This window comes from Gnatocerus cornutus, chromosome 2, assembly GCF_029298725.1.
Source record: "Gnatocerus cornutus isolate USDA-ARS CGAHR chromosome 2, icGnaCorn1.1, whole genome shotgun sequence".
Lineage (NCBI taxonomy): Eukaryota > Metazoa > Arthropoda > Insecta > Coleoptera > Tenebrionidae > Gnatocerus > Gnatocerus cornutus.
The window spans coordinates 11,948,508-11,972,420 of NC_142234.1; the positions used below are offsets into that span (position 1 = coordinate 11,948,508).

Below are 23,913 nucleotides of genomic sequence, written 5' to 3' on the forward strand. Positions count from 1 at the left end.
CGTCAGCGTTATTGTGTTGCTTTCCTGGTCGATGTTTGATTTTGAAGTGGTATTGCTGCAGCCGCTCAATCCACCTAGCCACTTGTCCTTCGGCGTCTTTCATCTGTAGTAACCACGTGAGGGCAGCATGATCAGTCCTTATCAAGAACTCGTGGCCAAACAAGTATTTGTGGAAATGCTCTACGGATTTTACAACGGCCAGCAATTCCTTTCTTGTAGCGCAGTAATTTCTCTCTTGCTTGCTCAACACTTTGCTGTAATACTCGATCACTCTCTCTTCTCCATCCTGCACCTGCGATAACACCGCTCCAATGCCGATGTTACTGGCATCTGTGTCCAAGACGAACTTTCCATGAGTCCTGGGGTAGCTCAAAATCGGGCTAGTGCACAAAGCTAACTTCAGCCGCTTGAAACTGCTTTCGCAGTCTGATGTCCAGTTGAATGATGCCTTTGCTTCCGTTAGTTTGTGCAGAGGTGCAGCAATGTTGGCGAAACCTTCTACAAACCGCCGATAATACGTGCAAAGTCCAATAAAACTTCTCACATCGTGCTTGTCCTTGGGTCTGGGCCATTCCTTAATCGCCTGAATCTTATCTTCGCAGGTCTTGATTCCTTCAGATGACACCGTATGCCCCAGAAACTCCACTTTCTTCCGAAATAGATGGCACTTTTTCGGATTAAGTTTTAAATTGGCACCCCTAAACCGGTCTACCACTTCTTGAAGGTTCTTCAGGTGTTCATCGAAGTTTTTACCCATGACCATAACGTCGTCTAAATAAACCAGACAAGTTGTCCACGTCAATCCTCGCAACACACATTCCATTAGTCTTTCGAATGTAGCGGGTGCGTTGCAAAGCCCAAAAGGCATAACCGTAAAGTGGTACAGGCCACTTCCCGTGGAGAACGCTGTCTTTTCCTTGTCTTCGGGATGAAGTCCCACTTGCCAATATCCACTCTTCAGGTCTAAGGTTGAGAACCACGTCGACCCTGACAGAGTTGTGAGAGTGTCGTCAATCCGGGGTAATGGAAAACTGTCTTTCTTGGTAACATCGTTGAGTTTTCGGTAATCCACACAGAATCTTGTACTACCGTCTTTCTTGGTTACGAGCACAACCGGCGAAGACCAAGGACTGTTGGATTCTTCAATAATCCCTTCTTCTTGCATGGATTTTACCAACTGTTCGGCCTGCTCTTGCTTCGCCCACGGTAACCTTCTCGGTGCCTGTCTGATGGGTTGATGGTCGCCCGTATTGATTCTGTGTTGAACGATGTTCGTTCTTCCTAATGGTTCATTCTCAACGGCGAACACGTCCTTATTCTTCTTGATGAAAGCCTGCGCTTTAAGAGCCTCTTCTTCAGAAAGGTCACTCGTGTCTACCTCCAGCTTTAACTTTTTCACGGTCTTCACGTTTTTCTTTGATGGCTGTGCGTCACTTATTCTGGAGATCGGAACACACACAGCAACTAGTTCGCCCTTCTTGATCGTGACTGGAGTAGGGTTGATATTCGCCACCCGCACAGGTATTTCTTTCGTCACTTTTACTAGTGTCTTTCCAACAAGAATTGGTTTTGTCATGTCTCTAGTTGGTTCAATCATTCCAACGCAGCTCCCAAAGTTACTTCCTAAACGCACACTTATCACTTTCTCGCTGTTCCCATCCACACAAGTATTTTCACAGGCGAACGCTTTCACTCCATCTTCTTTTACTTCTGGGGTCGATAACACAAAGCTTTCGGTTCCAATCTTGAGGATCTTCTCGTTGTGATTAAAGGAAATCCCATGTCGTCCAATAACATCCATTCCCAGGATCATCTCATCCTCAATTCCTGCCACCAGCACCCGATGCCGAAACTTCATACCTCCCAACTGGACCGTGACCTCTGCCTCGGCACTTACTGTGGCGACATCTCCCGTGACTGTTTTTAAAATAGCACTCGTTGTTTCCAGAGATGTCCTGTTGTCCAACATGTCCTTTCTCACAAGGGAAACCATGGCTCCGGTGTCGACCGTCATCTTCACTTTTCTCCCATTCACACTTCCTTCAATTATCAAACTCTCAAAATTCCTCTTCAAACGCATAACGGAAATAACTTTGGGGCTTGTGCTCTCCCCAGCCAGTGTGTGCCCCTTGACACTGCTGGGCTTTAGTTTTCCGACTGAATGGCCTGGTTTTCCGCAACGATAGCAGGTCTGGCTAGTTCGCTGCTTCAGTGCCATCCGTAGCTCCCTGTTTTCCTTGAGGATGTCGTTTAGCTCGGCTTTCGTGACGAAAGCGGTAGGTGTTGCCTCTTCTTCGTCAATACCCACACCTCGAATTCGTCGGTAATCGGGGACGTTCACAGAGCTCTTGAAAACGGCTTCCACCTCTAGAGCGCGCACCAGAGCTTCTTTTGCGGAGTGATAGCTGCCCAGTCGGACCGTTCTTTGTATTTCTGGATCTCGAATCCCTTGCAGGAACGTATCCACAGCTAGTTGTTCCACAAAATTCGCCGGAGCCGAAGGGTAGGCGAGCAAAACAAGGCGCTTGACGCTTGCCTCAAATTCCTGCAGAGACTCTCCAGTTCTCTGCCGCCGCGTCTTGAGCTCTGAGACGTATACTTGCTGCAGGTGTTGGTTTCCAAATCTGGCCTCTAACGCTGCCATCAGCTGGTCGTACCGCTCTTTGTCTCGACCTGGAATTGTCTCTAGCAAGTCCAGAGCCGCCCCTCTCAAGGAAACTATCAGAAATGAGGATTTTTCTTCTTCCGACCATCCATTTTGTTTGGCCGCCACTTCGAATTGCAGCTTGTAATTATCCAGTGAAGTCGACCCATCGTAAGTCGGGGGTTTCATTTCTTTCGTTGTGGTCAGGCCGGTCCTATTTGGAACTTGACGCCTTAAGCGCAGTAACTCGTCTTCCACCTGCTGTTTGAATCGCTCCAAATCTTTCACTTCCTCTTTGACGCCTTGTAGTTCTCCCTCAACGCCTCCTAACCGCTCTGTTACCTCTTTTTGAATTTCGTCGACTTTAACCATAATAGTTACGTTCATGTTTTGTTCCATATCTTTAAGCTGGTTCAAGATTTCTGCATTCTCTCTTTGTCTTCTTTCTTCCTCTTCTAGTTTTTCTCTTTGTCTTCTTTCTTCCTCTTCTAGTTTCTCTCTTTGTCTTCTTTCTTCCTCTTCTAGTTTCTCTCTTTGTCTTCTTTCTTCTGTTTCATGTTTTTCATTTTGTCTTCGTTCTTCTTCTTCCAGTTTTTCTCTTTGTCTTTTTTCTTCTAAATTCGTAATCAATTTTTGTTGTGTGTCCATTTTCGCCATCATCGAAGCCATCAATTCTTGCAGCGCCTCCATTTCTGCGGCTTGCTGTCTGGTTTGAACAGGCATAAAAATTGTCCACAATCAAGTAACAATGTCACAGTCCGGTAATGTCACGAATTTTCCGATCGAAAATTCCAGAATTTTCTCGATCACAATGCTGGACGGGATCCCACTTTCTGACACCAGTTGTCACGTTGGCCGAAAAATCAAAAGTCTCGCTTGTAACAATAACAATTTTATTGTGCACTATGAACACTCTCTTACTTCACAATTACAACACTTTTCAGGATTTCCAAATACTAGACTATCTACAATCCTATCACTACTCCCCTATATACAGATATTCCCCTACCACTAGCCTAATGCTGGAGCGCTGCGAGAATATTCGGGAGTTCCGCGTATGAATAAGAATTATTCCACGAATCGCTCGCTCTAGAGCAGAGCGGAACGTTCCAGCGCTGGCGCTCGAAGCTTCCAGAATCTTCTCGTAACAATATGATTTATGACAAGTTGGGCTGTTTTGATTCCAAGTGCTCAATTTTTATTTACATTTAAAATATGAGAGGTTTAAACGTGTGACCACTAAATTTTAATTTATGACAGGCCCACTTTAAATAAAATGAAACAGCTAATTTTATGCCTCATTAGTCATTTACAGATTTGGTTAAAAGGGTGAAGTGTAGTTGGCATAACTTTTTTCCGAAGCTAATTCCAGTAAAATTGTGTGTTGTTTGCCATGCTGTGCCAAAATAATCATTTAAAATAGGAAAAAATAGCCAAAAGTTTTCAACGCGGTGCAAAATAATTCACGTTGACAATTTTTATATTGCTGGCAAGAAAAGAATATAGATTCATCCAACCTTGAAATTTTTCTTAGCGGCTTTTTTCATGATACTTTTACTCAATGTAATTGGAAGGTGACAAATAAATTGGACAGTTTTTTGTTATTTTTGGCTATTCCTGAATTGTTGTGGAGACAATGCTACAAGAATACATTGTTGAATTTGACTACCAATCAAGGGAGACCCAATTCTAACAAGGTTTAGTAGTCCTCGTGAATAGTGACAACAATATAGTATGCTGATCAATCGATGTGGACACAGTCTTGTAATAGAAAGACCATAATGGCTGTGGGCACACCGCAATTCGTGCGGAATTATAGAACAGAGGTCCTGAATTTTTCAGTGTTTTATAATACGTCTTATACAAATAAAAATCCAGAAATAATGTTTACACTGTATGATTGACAGAAGAATGTAAATTTTGATTGGGTAACGTTTCAGATTATTTTTTTCTGACCAATTCATGTAAATATAAGCACTTATTGGAACGCTAAGAATGATAAAAACATATCTTCATTGGACAGGTAGTCAATTTAACTGTTATTTCTACATCACCTTAAATGAATTGTTTTCATAACATTTCCTAACAAAATGTGAAGGAATATTATTTTTGTGAGTACGTTTATTTTTCTATGTACACATTCCTCGCGAAATGACCTGAAATATTTCTTGTAGTTGCTTGAAGTACTAGCAAAAAGAAGCGCCATCACTAACTAAACACTCTGTAATTGAAAGCAGCATGTACGTTTCAGTCTTAACAATATATTTCACACGTTCTAAAATAAGCATTGTTTGTCAAAAATAAATTGCAGGAACTGCCCCAAACAACGTTCATATTTTCACGCTTCCTGTAGATGAAAGATGCCCACGACAAATGGTGATGTTTTCAACTTTATTTATCTTATAAGCAGTAAACGCGTGGGCTGTTTTGAAGGTTAGTGTGTGGGTAATTACAAACAAATTTACCTATGCATTTGATCTTGTATTTAATTAAGCGGTCTGACTTAATTATTTCACGTTAAGTGGGTTATTTTAAAGACTATAACATTGAAAGGAACAAATCAACTCGAGTCTATTTGCATACACAGATACTAAATTTATCAGCGGTTTTACTTAACTAATTCGTTCATAGGTACACATCATTTGCAGAAACTTTCAAAAGGCGCGTTGTTGGTCTTTAGCCATCTGTCTGAATATTTTTCAAAAACGAAGGAGCATTGTTTGGCAGTCGCTGTTTCCTGGCTTGTATTTCAGTTTTTGTATCATTTTATCTGATCTCAGTAAATTGCATATTCCGAAATTATCTGGGTACAAATTTATATTTAAACTTTCAAAAGATGTTGCTAAAACCTTTACTGATATAGTGTTTCGAAATTTGCATATATTCAAAGCAAGAACTTTATTTTGAACATCAGTAATTGGACTGTTGAAAAATATTTTCGTTCAAGTCATTTACAGTTTCCGTTGCTGAAGAAATAAGGAAAGCATATGCATAACGTTTTATTGTTGGTTCTCGTTTGCAGACTGTTGGATGGATTCCAATTCGATAAAACATTATGTGAAGGGATTAGATTAATCTCATAATGATGTTACGAAATTTTAATTTCAACAGATAGATTAAATACCGGAAAATTTATTCTGTCTATAAACTCATTTTAGTACATTCTTTTCTCGCATGCTTTATTTGGTTATATAATTTAATGAGGCACCCGAATAAATTCAGAACGAAAATCAGCTTGGACACCAAAAATCAATACCTGAAAAACATCGGGAAACTTAAATGAACAGATAATCTCTTACATTTTCGAAAGACGTCATTATTGACATGATCTTCGCAACACAGTTGGATAGGTGACGCAGCTACAACGCGTCTTTGCTTCACCGCTATCTTATTCGATTGAAATAACCTTCAAGTTACCATTTGTCTTCTATATCTTTTTGTTAACTTTGTTAACCGCACGGGAGGATCTTCTAAATGTGTATAATAGTTTTTAGTTCAGTTGGTGCGTGTTAAAATGTCTTGGTTATTGCAAATAAATTTTAGTTTTCTCGTAAATACTGCCTACGCGAACATCATCACAACAGTACACTTATACCTAGTGCAAATTTTAAGTTTTAGCAATTTAAAAAGTCGTGTTGAGTTAAAACGGTTGGCGCACATATTTAACTTTTAACATGCGTCTTCATACTTATTGAATTTAATTTTGAAGTAACCACAAACACAATTTTGAAATTGAGTCTTCGTTAAATCGAGTGAAATTTTCTTGTTTTGAAGCAAATGGCGTAGAAATTGATTGAGGCATTATATTGTAAAGCGAGGTAGATTAGCTTCGTTTGCAAAACAGATGTAACCAGATGTAAACTATTTTACAAATTTAATGGTGAGTTAGTTATAACCAGGAATTAATTGCTTCATACGCTTGCATTAACAATCACTATTTCTTTTCTGAGTTTGAATATTCAGATTAATTTTTTCTTTAATTATGCTCCAGCTCTCATTAAAGGAGGCCGATTAATGCGGAAGCAAATTGCTGATTTAAAGGTGCATTTATTTTATTTTACGGATCTTTTAATAATAAGGGACCTGATCGGTGCTGTCTTAGGACACCGAAAATGACAGAACGTGTGTTGTTGGACGAATAAATGTGAAAGATTCAGCCACTGTAAGATCTCGTACACTGTCACAATGTTTAACAAATGAAACCTCATTTACTATTAGACATATTTATAGGATGCTAGCACAGTTGACCTACATGTTCTACGCCATATGTGTTAAAAAAAGAATAGACAGACATTGATTATTTGGAACACAGGTATACTTGCTAAAATTAGAACAAGACAATTTTTTTTATCTTATTTATTTATCTCTACCTTTACAGTTGGCTTTCATTCGATTTTAGAATAATTATCGCAAACTGATTTCGCGCCCATAAAAATTCTTTGGACATTGGTCATGTACATTGCAATGACGATATGCATGTAGCTATTTTGTTCGGTTTATTCGATACGTAGGTTTGATTATTGAGATAGAAGATAATTAGTTAAATCGTATTTCTTTATGTGTTACCTTTTACAAATTGGGTCTAATAAACAAGGATCTCCACAACTTGGGTTTTATGTTGGCGTTGTAGAAGTGGTAATTAAGTTGGTCTAAATTAGCTGAAGTAACTAAAAACTAAGTTTATTGTTTCTTAACTCTTTAATGCAAATCTTCCACTAGTTTCTATGAAGCTTTGGCACTCTTTGGTATTATAATTAGCAGAAAAATTATTGATTTGTCAAACTTAACAATATCATTACAATGTTAACAATATTTGACCTATATCTACAAAAATATTTAATGCAGTGTATTTATTTGTGTTTAGATACATTTTTCTTTACTGCATAGATGTATTGACGTGAAGAGAGAAGTATCGTTTATTATTCTTTTCAGTTTCCAGTTAGCCTAGTTTTTTGGAAACAATACATGCGAATTAAAAGATGTTTATTCCATGTAACAAACACATTTATTAGGTAGTTAGATAACTGGCAGGATAATAAAACTGTTTTGGTCCAAATTTAAAACATTCTAATTTTAACGAAATTTACCTTTCATTCATGGCCAACAAAATCGTCCATTAAACGCCTACACTAGACATTTCTTCAGGAATTCATTCCACACTAATAGTGATTTTCCAATTGTTGTGGGATACTAACGAAATGCATGGTCTATTTAGAGTTTGACGGTTTAGACATGTGATAATTTCATTTGGCTCTGGTGCCATTTTTTTATCACTGAAATGATCACTGAGATGTCAGGAGCAGCTTATTAATTTTGAAAGATTTTCTCGGACTATGTCAGCAAACTGAGTCATCGTGAAAATCGAAAACAAAGTTTTGTGGACAGGATGTAGCATTAAAGAATTAAAAATTGCGTAAGCAACGTTTACGATAGATTCTGGTGAAAAACAGTTCGATATATTTAAAGCTTGAACTTATGAACGACTGAGAGAACTTAAATTTATCGTAATCAGCCCATAATATTTTTTGTCTCTTTATTTTTAGTTGAAATATTTTTTAACTCGGTGCCAAACTTAGAAAATCCAAAGTATAAATATACATCATCTGAATCAATGTTTGCGACCAGTTCGGCAACAATGCTGGACCACCTCCGCTTCCCATGTTTTGCAAATGTTTTTCGCACACATTTGTTATTACGCATCGCTTGTGATTTTAGGTTTTGTAATAGACTATTTTCATTTTCCAGGATTTGTACAATTCCACAAAGCTTTTTTTAACTTAATTTAAATTCCCCCAGACAATTCAAAAATTATTTTTGATAAATCCTTGAACTTTGTTAAAGGAGTTTTACTAACATCTAAAATTAAACTCCCATGATCTTCAAAACCAAAACTTTGCTATAACAAGTGACTGTGCATAATTAAGTTTATGAAAATTTTATATTGCTTGGGTTTAGAGTGGAAACAATTCATCAATTTTATACTTTAATGCTGGTTTTATTTGCGGAAATTTCGTGCTTTGTTTTATTTGCTGTGGTGTTTTTATGTTGTATCTGGCAAGAATGCAAGTTTACCTTTATGGCACTCATTAACTTTAACCTTTGTACGTGTGGCTTAATAAATGTGGTTTAATTTTGAGGCCAAATATATATTTATATACTGTGCGATTATTTAATTTTATAATTAGAGCAGGGCGCTTGATTTTAGTTCTCCAGGCGCCACAAGAATTAAATTATTAGGAGATTAAGAAAATACTCTTGATAAATTGAAACACTGGTCAGAAAATTCTCAGTCAATCTTAACAAAGGCGTTTGTTTTTCCATCAATTTTATTTTGCTTTTGCGACGGTAAGCCTGATTTGAAAATTTTAATTACTGTTTCTCTTATGATTGTTTGTTTATTAGCGGTATTTCCAACATAAACCATTTCTTGAAACAGCTTGAGCATCTTAGCTAACTCCTTCATTACAATCCGAAATTAAGATCAAGGCCGACTGGCATGTGCTTGTATTGTTTAAAACCATTTTCGCAATACCGTACTGTACATCCTTAAACATTATTCATGTTTATTGGCATCTTTTCTCACTTATGAGGAAAGTTTGTTTACTTGCACGAACCAAGAGCTGCTTTCATTCTACTCGTGTTTACGAATTAAGTAAACTTAAAGAAGCAAAAGTTCGACTTTTATACATTTTTGAAATTCCTCTGTTCTGTTTGTAGTATTTACATTGTGCATGTTTAATTCGTGACGTATTGTATAGATTGATTACGTGTCATTTTTTTTTTAATGCGGGAAATTATTTTGGCACTTGGTGTGCTTCTCCAGATGTTCTTCCGTACGAAGTGAGAGAGGAATAACTTGGAGTGTTAACCTAAATTTTCTAAAGTATTGCATAGAGTTCCTTTGGGGTCCAAGGAAGAGAGTATTGTGACGTAGTAGTGGCCGATTGGCCGAGTTGCTTGGATGTTATTTTTAATTGTGGATGCACCAAGAGTCCGAGTTTCAACCAGATGCATGTAAATGCACTCATGTGTTGCTTCTGGGCGTGAAGTGGTAAACGTGCATGAGGCGGCAATGCGCGCCCACCATTCCAATTCATTTTGTTATTTGCTCTCTGACAAGCGTACACGAGTTCTGATGAGTATGCGGCCGATTCCAGGGGCCACCGCTGCTATTTTTATACTCTGTGTGCGAGGGAGTGCATCGCATGCTCTGCCAACTTGTCCGATATACACACTCGTTGATGGGATAGCTGCAAAGTTTGCTGCAGAAGCAGAAACGTATCCAAATCGTCATCTATTACTCAACTCCACTTAATCGTCTCGCTAATCACTTCGGTGATGACGAATTGGACTTTTTTTTCAATTTATGGGGATTTAAGCTATCGTTTTCTTTTATTTGGGTTGAAGTTTTGGGTGAAGGTGGGCTTTGAACTAAAACTTGTTAGATAGAAAGTTTTGGAATAGATTAGATAAACTCACCACTGCAGAATCGATCGGTAATAACTTTTAAAAAGAACGCTTCCAATTAGAATAAATTGATACTTGAATGGCTCGAGAGGGAACGTGGAAAATTTTAGCCATTCCAGGATTCGAAAGAGAAATAAATACGACCGTCCACTGAAATTTTTCGGGAAGCTTTGAGCTTTAGAAGCAGAGATCCAATAAAATTCAAACCAAGTTTCAACGCTGATTTTATAGTGCGCTCGATAATAATAATTGAGATGTGAAAACCGGAGGAATTTCTTATTTATTCTTCAGAACCCTTCCTGTTGGAATCTTTCAACTTGCTAGATAAATATTGAGCAAAATGTTTAGGTTTTCGCAAGAAAACAAATTAGAACATACAGAACGCTATTGTTTTATTTTTGTTAAATTATATTTGCATAAATCAATTGGTTTAATGAACATTAAAAAAAATAGATTCCTGCTGGATGAATTTTTAAACAAATCAAGTAGGTGTGGGTGCAAAAATTCGTAGGTATTTCCATGCGTTTTTATTTTGTTGAAATACCAGTGCATTTTTTTTTCGGAGCATTTGTTAAAATAACGGAGCACTACGTTAATTAACATTTTTGATTTGGGTAAAAATGAAACAATGTGAAAATGTGGGTACAGTATTCAGTTTGTACTGCATTGTGTATAATTTGGTTTATGCACCGAAAGTTTATAATAATGGGTTTCATGTATAGTTACAGTACTATTTTGTCGAACTTTGAGTTTTGTTTTAGTAACATTATTATCTATTACAACGAAATGTTTTTGTGCAAACGTATTGATAGGGATTAGTTGTTTTTTTTGCTTTGTTGGTACAAATATTTTCCAAAACAAAGCTTGCTTTATTGTGGTTTGAGAGAGAATAAACTAGAACAAGTTTGTGTTATGTGGGCGAAATCAATAATTTGTGCATGTAAATTTAAAAAAGTCTTTTACATTTTACGCTTTCACTGATTTTCTTGTGTGTTCTAGAGTAGACTGAACCCATATTGATCAATCAGGGCGTCTGTAATTTGTTAATAAAAATGGCTCACATGCCACTGAATTTTGAGGTAACAACAACGGAATGATAAATATCTGAACTTAACACGAACATTCCTGTAATATGCGACATAAGCGACTACGAATATGTTTTCCCATTAAGTGAATGACATAGTTTAAGTGGCATAATTTTGTTTTTATTGTCGTCTTACATGTGTTGCAACATATTTTTAGAATTATTGCATTTAATCTTTTAGAATTTGATTTATTTATGTTGCAATATAGAGCCCTCATTGTTAAAAAACCGAAATAGTTTCCGATGAAGATGAAGATGAAGTTTATTTACTCAGAGCTGACCTTTGCGAATTTCTTTTTAGTCTCGTTAGTGACAGATCGAGCCGTTCTTAATGAGAATTCATTTTTAGAATCATAAGGAGCAAAACATTTGTCTAGTATTAAAAATGTCGGTCTGTGAGAACGTATTTTTTTTAAATTAGGTGGACGTGATTTATGCGCAGGAATCGTGTGAAGCGCCTAAACGAAAAAGATAATAACCTGAAGATGTGCTTAAAATTTAAAAGCCAATAACTCCAAATGTTTGTCGAAATGAATTATTGTCCGTCAGAAGTTGTACCTTATTTTTAGCCGCTCATAACTTAGCAGGTGAGAAAGGTTAGTAAGTTATAGTAAGAGTGCCAACAATAATATCCATACAATATTTTCGCATTGATGTCATATTATTTATTTTATTGTAAACAAGCATTTATTTCGCGAAAAATAAGGACCTTGTACTTTGAGGCCCAATTTTTCAGTGCATTTGCACACAATATTTACGTGGTTACGAATAATGCATTTAAGAATTCTGAGTGACGTTGTGTTTACTGTTTGTATAAATATAGTTTCAACTAAAATAAGTGGATCAAATTGTAGATTCATTGGACGCACCTCTGCTTTCAATAGCCTTGAAACATTTAGGTGAAAACACGCATGAAAAGAACATGTTGTGTTTACCAACGTAGCGTTAAACCTGTCGCATCCACCATTTTTCGACGTGCTTCTTTCATATGATTTTTATCGACGCAAGTTTCATGGCGCTCCGACTATAAATAATACTCAATGCATGCATAATTAAACTGTCACGAAGAATTGTGATGATGTTCTGCCAAAATGACTTAAGTGGCGTGCCAAATTGCATATTATCGCAACGCTAATCATTACATTTTTACATTGTATTGTGTTGAAGCTGACTCCACGTGTTTTTCATTAATGATAATAAATGAATGGGAAGTGGTGGAGAAAAAATCGGGGAAAAAGGGTTCTGTTCTTGACAGCGCTTTTGTTAACGATGCAGATAATTTGCTGCCAATGGATTGTTTACATCGTCTGGCTTTGGCTAAATTGTACATTTTCCCCTGTCAGGTTCTATTATGTCTATATTTCTACAAACGTTGCTCAAAACTGTTTATTTGAGAATTTTCTCTTGGCAGTATTTGTTTGGGAAATGATGTTGTTTGTATAGAATAAATATTATAGTAAAGTATCGGAATTGATAACGCTATCACATTAAAACGACAAAATGTGTTTTTTGTTTATTTTTTCTTACGTGTTTTAATTGTTCAGTAGAGTCAATTAACGAACAATCGTTGAGTATTTTTAAATAAGTTGATTTATCCTGCTGTGGGTAACCACATTGAGACTAGGGAACGAGGGAAAAGCTTTTCATTTGACTCGGTGCATGTGCTAATCCATTCATCATAAATTATTTCCTGTTTAACAAACATTTTGCATTTATCAGCTACGTTGAACAGCACCGAAACAGGCAGGGGGTATTTATACATATGTTCCTATGATAACTAACCGATTGCATTCCAAAAATTTTCTGTTTGTCAAAAAGACAGTTGTGACTAATCAACTGTTATGAAAACTGTATAAATTGGATTTTTTTTTAACCCGTTTGATGAAAAACCGCATCATCAATAACCCAAAGTGTCACCGCCCTCCGAACATATTGGCTATCGGATGTAGAATTAACAGCTGTTGAAAAATACTTTCGCAATAAATATTTGAAAACGAAAGTAATAATCTTAGTTATGTTGCTTAATATTTTATTTGGGGGCAGTGCTCTTTTCCTCGAAAATTTGTGAATCCCGACGGAAATCTTTCCCGTAAATTGGGCTAGACTATTTCAGGATTCTAGTTCTTTGGGTTAGTGACTTCGCATTCCAGGATGATTGGTTAATTTACAACAGTTGCTTTCAGCACCAGCAGTTCCATTATAAGAGAAACCAGCCACACTTACGGGATAGCCAAGGAGTTCGTTTCGGATTAACGTCTGGACTATTTATTTTAATACTAGAGCCATGCGACTTCAATTAAGTTTTGCGCCAAGTGTGATTAGTGCTTGTCTTTATTTAAAATGGGATCTTGGGCTGTCATTAGGGAATAGGTGTCATTATAAATAATAAATAATTAACATTTATTTGTCACAGATAAAATCAATATGGCTAATTAACAAATTATGCGACTTTGATTGTGTTGGAAACAGAATCTGTTTGCCGACATAAATTTTGAAGCAGCGGAATTGCATTTTATTCTTCAATTAATGTCACGTTTACGTCAGTAGGTTTATCTTCATTGTTTGACATTTTATCACCACATTTCGTCCACTGTTTAGTGTTTAAAGCAATGTTTCTTCAATTTTCTTTTCATATTCCTACCTACTTTACCACTTTACCAAGTTTGTTTACATGTGATTGCTTACATTTTTTCAGCCGCCGTTCTTGTAATAAGAAATTTAAATTTTTATGCAGTAGGGCCACTCTTCTTTAAATGTGACAGCTTAAATTTGATTAATATAAATGAAGTAACTAAATTGGAAGTAATGATCTTTAAAAATCTAATCAATCAACTCTTTAATCAAAGATTATCAATTGATAATTAAAACAAACGATGTTCATGCTTCTAAATAATCAGCTATTTCACTTAACCTAACAACATTTACCGTGTAACTCAAACCAGTCAATTTTATCTATATTTGGGCGAATTATCAGATAATGTTTGCGCAACTGTATTCTTCTTAGATAAATGTTATCAAGGAAACATTGAGGTATATTTTCAAAATGTGTAAGTCATTGCAGCGGTGTTGTCTTCATTTTTTTTCTTCGAACTATGACCTAGCCATACAGTCGAACTGATAAAATTGTGATGGTGTTTACATCCACTGCACGTAGTGATGAATAATAATTGTTTTGTGATTTAGTACTGAATATTTAGTGACGTGTGTTCGTATCGAAATGAAAGAGTCTCTGGTCAAACAGTGCTAGAAATCAGAATGAGTTTCCAAAGTAAGATTTCCAGTTTCGAGAATTAATTCTTTCCATATTTAAGTGATAATGCGTTTGATAACTGCCATTGTTTATCACTTTTAAAATGAATTTATTGCTGTAAGTTTGTTTGTAAACCAATTTAATGGATTCGTATGCTAATTCGTATATGGCGCCAAATACTAAAGTGTTGTTAGTGTCAATTGATTTATGTTACTACTTTTATTTTTAAGAAACTTTGGTTTATTTAAAATATAGTTAAACCATGTACTATAACGTCGGTTTGTACATAAAACTCGCATTAACCTTCAGTTCGTGACTACATTCATTTAGTGGATTGCTTGTTGTTCTTTTATTTCTATGGTTCTGGGTTTATTCCATGGATTTTATCCTTTTTTTTATATACGTCTTAAAACTTATTTGGTCTATCGTGGGGAGTTATTGTCATTGGTCGCCGCCTCAAAGAAGTTTCGGTGCCGAATCCGTTCCGTCTGCTGTCTTACAAAATATTATCTTATTTATTTGTGTTTTTATTTCTCGGGTTTTGCCTTCATTTTGTTCTGTTCTTGCTGAACAATTTTGGAAGCTATCCGTGTTTGATTTTAATTAACTCTCCAACAAAATTGATACTTACTAGAATAGTTTACGCGCTAATTTATGTGAATTTCGATAGACGTCGACTTCGGTTTGGCACTTTCTGGAACTACAACAAGCGAGAGATAGTGATTTACCGGCGAGCGTCTTTGATAAAGTTATAACTTGGAAGATGTTAAAGTAAATCCTTGGAGACGCAGGTTGATGATTTAATTGGGAGGTAGCGTTCAAATTTCTCTATTTTAACAAGGAAAGTGGCAATTAGCGAGGAAACTGATATCGGATGAACGATGTGTTGCAATCCAACGAAACGAAAAAGATGCACATTTAATTGAATCATTTGTTATTGTCGCATCGCGCCGCTTTGGAGATGACTTGCCGATGTAAAAACACATATTTCAGTGAGTTCACGAAGTTTAGTGGCACAGTTTACATTTCCAACGTGTAACATCTTGGCGTCCAGACGCTTTAACATCTGCGTTGACCGTGCTTGACGCCTTCGAGAAGCCACAACACAAGTTGCGCAATATTTTTGTCTGTTATTACATGTAAATGTTGCTAAATGAATTTCTGTCCAAATAAAAATACTTGTTGCTAAACATAATTTAGTGGATGATAGCTAGTAAACAACTGTAATTGGAACTTTATAGTTTTTTTTAATAGGACAGTTTAGATTTATCGAATAACCGTTAAAATAGGCTACCGAATTATTCTCCTCGCACAAGAGATACTAAAAACAACAATTAAGAAACGAAGGATCCCACATCAGCTTGGGTGAATCACCTTTGGACCTATCAAATTGGGAAACAAATATTTTTCAAAACAAGCTATTTTTATATTTCTCTGGAAGAATGGTCGTTGTTGACGTATGTTTTAACCTAATTCAAATTGTTGAGCTTTAGCTAAAATGTTTTTGTTTATAATGATTCATTTTAAACACTAATAGAATAATAAAAATGACCGTCTTGTTTGCTTTGTGGTGGTTTTGGTATTTTCGACTTGCTGCGAAAAGGTTGTGCGATTTGCAGAAAACAATTCAAATTCCTTCAGAAAACTCGTAAAATCCAAAAATAACATTTTATGAAGAATTTTTACATCGTATTTTCTTCTTATATTCATTCTATTGTAGGTGTACCACCCAAATTGACCAGCACTGTTGAAAGTTTAATGGTTTTGCTCGTGGTTTTATAGTTCGATAAGCTAATTCTTGCAGCTTAATAAAAGTGAAAATGAAACAAAGAAAAATTTGCAGCATTTGGCGAAAATTGCATACGATTTCATTTTTCACAGGGAAACTTTTCCAGTTTAGATTTTATCAAGTCTCATATAAATGACTCCTTTGTTTTATTTACTTATCTAGTTTTTCCCACTACGCGTTTTAGTGCTATTATATTGGATCGTGGCGTCAACGCTTGCAATTTTCTCATCCATCCATCATAAATTATTCCAAGTTTTTTACATGAAAGCTATTTGATATTAAGTGCTCGACGTTAAGAACAATAATAACTTGTTTGATTATGAATCGATAAACAATTGCTTGCAGTAATGGTCTATTAGAAGTAATTTGTTAAAATTATGAATGAAGACATTATCTCTAATGCCTCATATTTTGTATTTACGAGCATATAAACATTTATATTTATGTTGTGGAGACTTCTGTTAGTTTTTAAACTGAAAACCATCAAAAACCCAGAAAGTACATTGTGAAGAAGGTAAAGTAATTTACTTTCAGTTGCAGGCATGCACTATATTTCAAATTTAAAAGGTCAATAAATCTCCGCAAATTCCCGTTCCATATGCTGTTATGACTGCATTTTAAGACTTTTCAGTTAGTACGACTAAAATTTGATATAATATTTTCTCAGTTGGCCTAGTTTTATGTTAAGATGATGAAAGTTTGTTGTTACGTGACTAACGTGACCATCTGGTACCAACATCAATAAACAACCTGAATGTAACATCAAAATCCATTGCAAACAGCATTGAAATTGTTCTTTTCGCGTTACGAAATTCGACCAAAGATTTTACGTTTTGACCTTTCCACCGACCACGCAAAAAACGAGATTCATTCATAAGTTGGTTCAAGAAATCGTAATCAAGTGTTGACGTTGAACCTGATGGAGTATTTTACTTCCCTTGTAATTAAGCAAGTAGAGTGACATTAAGGTGTGGATTAATCTTAACGCCTACTTTTGCGGTCCAATTTTTTACTCGACTGCGATTATTTGCATACGCGTAGGTCTTTAGCGCTGCAGGACAACGTGTGTCAACTAAGCAAATGATTCCAACTACTGTTTTTTCCAAGATTTAATTCCGAGCAAAAATCATGGGGTAAAGAATTCATACACTTTGGCGTCTAATCGAGATTCTGAAAGCGTCGCACCCAACGTCATTCCGTGTGGGAATTGCCTGAAGTGTTTCAGATTTAAACGAGATAATAAAGATATGAGACGTAAAGCTCCTTTATTATCCTTTGGTTTTTATGCAGAAAAATCGCGATCAGATCCGGTTTCACTTGGAACTGGTTACGCCTTCGTATTGTGGAAAACAGTTCGAATGTAAGTTCAGTTCAATTCGTCCTTGCGTTCGTTCAATGCGTTTTGTTAATTATTGTGGCACTTCCTCGACTACTTATGCAATGCGAAGGTGTCACACGGGTTTTCAAAATATTACTTTGTTCGCATTTTTAAAGCAGCCGGGGGTGTTGAATGTGAATTTCATAATTAGTGAGACTTTCAGAATTTTGAGTAGGATGTGGGAAGAACTTGTATGAAAGTAGTAAAGTTGTCAATCATTCTAACTTGAATTTTAGTGGGCCTATTTCTACGTTTATGGTTTTTAGAGACTTAATTAAACCAGGTATTTGATCTGTAGGTGTAAAAAATTATAATCAATTCCTTGACTTTGAATTAACTACAGTTTGAGGCAGTGTATTATCAATTTTAGGAGTATGTTTGAGAGAGTTTATTTAAAATATTTACTTATGCCAACACTTGTTTTTTCTTTTCTGCATTTGTAATTGTGTAAATATTTTTCAGAGTCAAATCACCGAAGTGAATCGGGTTCGGGGTTTTGGCAGCTCCAATTAGACCGAGACCTGGTGGATACCATCTCCGCTATTTATCCGGAGTGGTTCCAAAACAATATGGCTGAAGGATCACCATCGACTCCACGGGAGTCCCCGCCCAAGGCGATTGTAGACACATCTCCCCTACACATTGATCAAAACAAAGAATGTAAGCTAAATTATATCAGGAGTACATTTAATTCCGCTTCAGTCTTGGCACAGAACTTTTTTGTATTTAACATGCCAAAAGTTTTGGAGTGTGTGGCATAACATTTTGAATAAAAAGTTGCGTAACGATTAAACACGGCGATCTGGAGCCTACGTCCCTTGGAACACTCCTACTCACATTATATTGTTTACGTTATACAAAACGAAAGTGAATTTGGTGTTAAGCACAGTATCAACAAAACAGTGAGCCGGTTGACTTATTACGTCATTCGTGCAGACATCATCCCGTTCTTGTGGCGATGTTTCCGGATTGTACCGGAACATGCGGCTAGGTGTGATATAACAATGACAATCATGATCGAGTACGCGATGTAACAGTTGTCTGTTGACCCCTGCTAGGTCAGTGTCGGATATCGCACGCTTTATTCTTCCGGAGACGTGTGTCGCTTTGACAATTTTGCACTTTCTTCAATACTGCGTTGGTACACAATGTGCTTTCATGGTCTTCTTTTTTACAGCCCTAAAGGTGAAGTTGATGCTAAGACGACCATTCGATCAGCTTGTTGCACAGGGAATTATGCCTCGTAAGTTACTAATCGATATGATCTTGAACATACTTCGTACTAACCATCATCACTAACTTTACATGATCTTGATTTATAGAAGCAGTTGTGTTAATCCTGGTGATTAATTTATGCGCAAAACTTGGCTTTTATGCAAGTCTTTTCTTAAGAGCGTTTACTGATGTGTTGTTTTTTCTGTAGCTCACAAAACGCCCGCTGCCTATCATGGCCAACGCCGCCAGTTGGAGCGGGCGAAAACAGGCGACATGCTGAAGGCAAAGATCCAGCAAAGGCCTCCTCGACAAGAACTCGAAAGGCGGCACATTCTAGAGGCAGATCCAGGTCACGTAGATCCCAGTTTGGCTGAGCGCCAACGAATGCTCAAAAAAGCGCGCCTAGCCGATCAACTCAACGACCAACTATCACATAGACCTGGTCCCCTTGAACTTATCCAGAAAAACATTCTTCATACTGAAGAGCCTATCGAACAGGCAGTCAAAACTGGTCGGATTCCGTACAAAGCCACTAGTGAAGGCCAATTGAATCGACCCCAGCATCCTCTGAGTTACGTCAATCCTGAAGACGACTCGCAAAGTTCCGAAGGCGATAATATTGTTAGTCCAGGACCTAGTGATGTTTTAGAAACTGCCGCAAAGTCCGCCGGTATTGTTGTGTCTCTTATACCGGCTACAGAAGGAACGGTGGTGGTTACGTCCGCAACCCCAGTGTTAAAAAAAGACAACAGTGAAATAGTGTTCGCTGATTTGTGTAGGTCTGTTGCTGCACCCTTGCTGCCTCAGGTTTCCGCATCGAGTCCTGCATCATTAGTGTCTTCCACTTCTACACTTAGTCCGTTATCATCGGTCGCTAGTCCTGTGCCTTGTGTATCACAACCAGCAACCCCTGCACCTCCGCCACCACCCCCAGTTGTACTTACCCCCCGTCCAATTCAATCCCCTGGAAAAAGCGATGCACCCGGCAAAGATAAAAATAGAAAAAAATCTAAATCCAAGTCGACGCCAAAAGCGCGAACGATTAAATTCCATGAATACAAAGGACCACCAAGTGCTCAAAAGAGTTCAAACAACAATGCAAGCAGCGGAGAGAGTTCGTATGATCTTCTTCTACAACAGCAGACGTTGTTGCTGCAATTTCAGCTGCAATTACAACATAAATATCCTCAAATTATATTACCAGCATCTCAGAAAACATCCAACGAAGCTAATAATAACAATAACCCGTTACCATCACCAGCACCATCTACATCTTCGGAATCTTCTACTCCTTCGAGACTCACCGGTAGACTGGAAGACATGAAGGTTAGCGACTTAAAAGCAGAGCTCAAACGACGCAGCTTACCAGTTTCTGGCTCTAAACCTCAACTGATCGAGAGACTTAAACCTTTTACCGGTTCTGATACAATAATGAACCAAAACATTTCCTCAGTTGATTCGGTTCACAGCAACTCAAGTTTGGATCAATCCCATAATTCCCCGCAGTATCAAGACACAGGGTCTCCTCAAGGTTCGGTGAAAGAAGAACCAGCAGAACAGATGGAGATCGGTGATCCGATGAGTCCACTCCCTCAGCAGCAAATACAAGAACAGTTCCAACAACTGAAACAACAGATAGCGCAGCAACAGCTACAACAAAACCAAGAAAACAATCACCTTTCCCAGAAAACTCAAGAAGAAATCGTTAGAGAACAACAGCGACAAATTGAAGAATTACAAAGAGAACTAACTCTTTCAAAGATGCGCTTGCAAGAAGCTACACGCGCTGAACCTAAAGCTCAGTTATTGGCTCTACAGAAACATCTGCAAGCCAGGCAACAGCAGCAGCAACATCAACAACAGCAACAGATTGCGTTGCAGATGCAGCAGTTGCAGGCTTTACAAGCTCGTCAAGCTCATGTTAATGAGGAACAACAAAGATTGCAGCAGCAGCAACACGTGGCGTTTCAGAATCAGAAGAACATTGCTGGTGGCCTTGTATTAAACGGCGCTGATGCTGCTTTAGTGTTTAATTTGATGCAAGGCAAAGCTAAAGTTGTCAACGGCCATACCAGAACTCATTCTTTGCCCAGTTTTTTGAATTCCATTGTAACACCTGTTATCGCGGCACCGGAAGTGAAACCGGAGTATATTGAAGATGTCAAACCTCCTCCACCTCTTTACGAAGAAGCCACCAAGCAGATAAACAAGAAAAACAGCGTAAAAAGTCAAATTGTAGATGACGTTTTAGAAATACTGATCAAGAATGGTGAATTGCCTCCGAGCGCCGCTCAAGATCCCTCAACGCCAGGATCCGCCGGTACAAAAGCGACTGAACCTGTTTTCCCAAACCAAAATCATAATCAGCAAATTATTGATCCGAATAGTCCTGAAGCAGAGCTGGGACTGGATGAAACCGAAATTCTTGATAATCTAGATAATTTAGCCGACATGGATTTCAGTCAGTTCGTTATGGAGTTGGGTGATGGCAACCAACATTCTGAAAACAACAATATGCAAAGCGACCACGATCAAATGTCGGTTCCTATGGACACCGACGATTGGTTGGAATCGCTGTGCGTGGAGAACGGACAAAACGGTAACAACGGTTCGTGTACAGCTCCTTTAGCATCACAAGAGTCTGACCTCGTAGGTTATGATCCTTTGCTCGGAATAACGCAAGACCCTTTCGATCCATTCAATTTAGAGGAGTTCCAGTCACCTGCCGATTTAACCGCATCGCTGTCTTGGGACAAAGTTGACTATGCCGCGTAGTTTTATGGTGCGCGCTTGGTTTATAGTTTGATTTCGGTGCCGCTTATTCCAGTGATGTGCGATTCCACACGGTAAGAAATTGACATTCCACGTGCGGCCGCCAAGATCGCCAAAGGGCGCGGGACCAGGGCGGCCCCAATCGGCCAGGGAACACATCAACAGATGATATTGTATATATTCTTGTAGTGTTAGATAATGCTTAGGATTTACGAATTGCGCACGAAGGTCTAAAACGTTTTGAGGAATTAGCAATAATGGCGGAAATTTAAAATAAATCGGAAATGGAATCGGAAAATTATACATGTTATGTGTACAAAATCCATGTTCTATTCCTATACATTTCCTGTAGAAAATTGCTCACAAAAACAAATGACAAGTTTTTATGGCAATCGTGTCAACGCTGCACCAAATTCATCAAAGTTTTGTTTTCGTAAGTGCCTCAGGTAGCAAACTTTTTTAAGTACTTTTACTGTTTTTATATGGACTGCAAGCGTGAATGTAGTTATATGACTTTTTTCAAATTAGGTAGGTTAATTTTGATGTATCGATTACTCTAATTTATATGTATATTTTGCATTTTACGCAAGTGTATTTATTAAAAATTATTTTAATTTTATTACGTAAGGGTTAGAATGGCTGCTGAAATTGATTATTGTGATTATATTTATATTATACATATATTTATGTACAATTTTTCCGATTTATTTTATTTTTAAGTCACATTAACATAAAAAACTACCTTGAAACTGTTTAGAGCCTAGTGTCAATGTATGACTACCTGTACAGATTGTTTTCTGACAAAGCCTTTAATTGTTAAATTATTTCGAATGTTAGACATTTATTTTGTTGACTATTTGTATTTAGGCAGCCTTGCCTGGCTGCAAAAGGAATGTCGCGCTCTTAGATTGCCTAATTTATTGTATGAAATAAGAACTTGAGATGCCTTACGATGATTATACATTGCCTCCTTGTGTTTGAATATGTTTCAACCCATACTGTACGAGTGAATCATTTTACAAAGCTGCAATATTTATAAACAGTATGAGGGTGAAAAGCTTCAATCATGATGTAATAAAATGTAATTAATTAAAGCGTTTGTTTTTTTGGACTTCTTATGTTGAAGAGCAAATTTTAAGAGTCGGAGAATTTTGATTAAAGTTTTATTATTGGATGACAAGAAATTTACGTAAATTATGTTTTTTTTTCTTCCTGCTCTAATTAGCAAGAATTTATACTAATTTTATATTCATTTGTAATCGTTTATTTCTTCTAAAGAAACTATGCAAAAAAATCATTGAAAAAAAGCAGTTGATTCTCAGTACTCAAAATGGTAAGTATTTTACATAACAAATTTATACAACTTTTGTAATTTCCATTAAATTGCAAAGCAAACGCCTCAGTCTGATTGTACATCAATTATAAAGTTTGCAAATAAATCTGTGTGTATTTAACAACTTATATTATTCTTAATGAGCTTTAGAGTTGCGAATGCCAACAATGAGTGTACACACAATTATGAAGTTAAGCTCAGACAAATCTCGTACATCCTAATTTAGCTCTCACTTCAAATGTTTTAATATTCAATGTAACAATGACTATTGACAAAGCGGGAAGCACCTGAAATTGCGAGCGAAGCGAGTGTTGCATTCTCAAGAGCGCCCTCAGTTGTCTTGGCGAGTTCTCTTTTCCACATCAAGGTCATTACCAACGGCCATAACAAAAGGAAAAAACATTTTATAAGGTCCAAAAAAAACATAAAAAAGCGAAATAGGGTTTCATTCAAGCTAAATCTCATATGAATTTTATATTCGGAGGTAAATGTATTTCAATAACCGCTTTTTACGCTTTTAAAAGGATTATCTTTGAAATATTCTACATATTATGTAAATAGGTTTTCAGTGAAAATAGATTTCGAGTGTTTCACCTTTTTTTATATACTTTTGCAACAGTGAATTTCCTTAAATTGAGAGCCCTATGTATGTTATTGTACTACTCTTTTTTTTAACACAGCTATACGTCATAATGAGAAATTACAATTTAGAACAAAACCAAATTACTCGTTTTCACCCGATTTATCTGATTCTAGCGGTAAAATAAAGCTGCAAATCGCATTCTTTGATTGGCAGCAATTAAAACGTTACCGTGTAAAAACCGATTTAATATTGGGGCTGTCAATAATGTACGTTCCGCAAAAAGCTCATTTGACGCTACATATGTACAAAATGTTTTGAAACCCTCAATATCTAAACTTGAGGATCATAAAGTGGAGAAGTAAGGCCCAAAACAATATTTTTATATAAATTTTTAATTG

General features: G+C 36.9%; 1 protein-coding gene across 4 annotated transcripts in view; it reads left to right on the plus strand.

The window, feature by feature from the left end:
- Window positions 1-22,693, plus strand: part of LOC148179065 (uncharacterized) — a 35,412-nt gene extending 12,719 nt beyond the window's left edge. For 2 of the 4 annotated variants that reach the window (XM_088031528.1, XM_088031525.1), the window contains exons 2-4: window positions 18,075-18,272; window positions 18,790-18,855; window positions 19,036-22,693. In XM_088031528.1, the coding sequence (XP_087887654.1) occupies window positions 18,182-18,272; window positions 18,790-18,855; window positions 19,036-21,602 (2,724 nt within the window). In that variant the 5' untranslated portion in view covers window positions 18,075-18,181 and the 3' untranslated portion in view covers window positions 21,603-22,693. Of the gene's footprint in view, window positions 1-14,303; window positions 14,464-17,621; window positions 17,896-18,074; window positions 18,273-18,789; window positions 18,856-19,035 lie in introns of those variants that run through there. The other 2 variants (XM_088031527.1, XM_088031526.1) reach the window with 2 other exon arrangements.
- The last annotated feature ends 1,220 nt before the right edge of the window (window positions 22,694-23,913 follow it).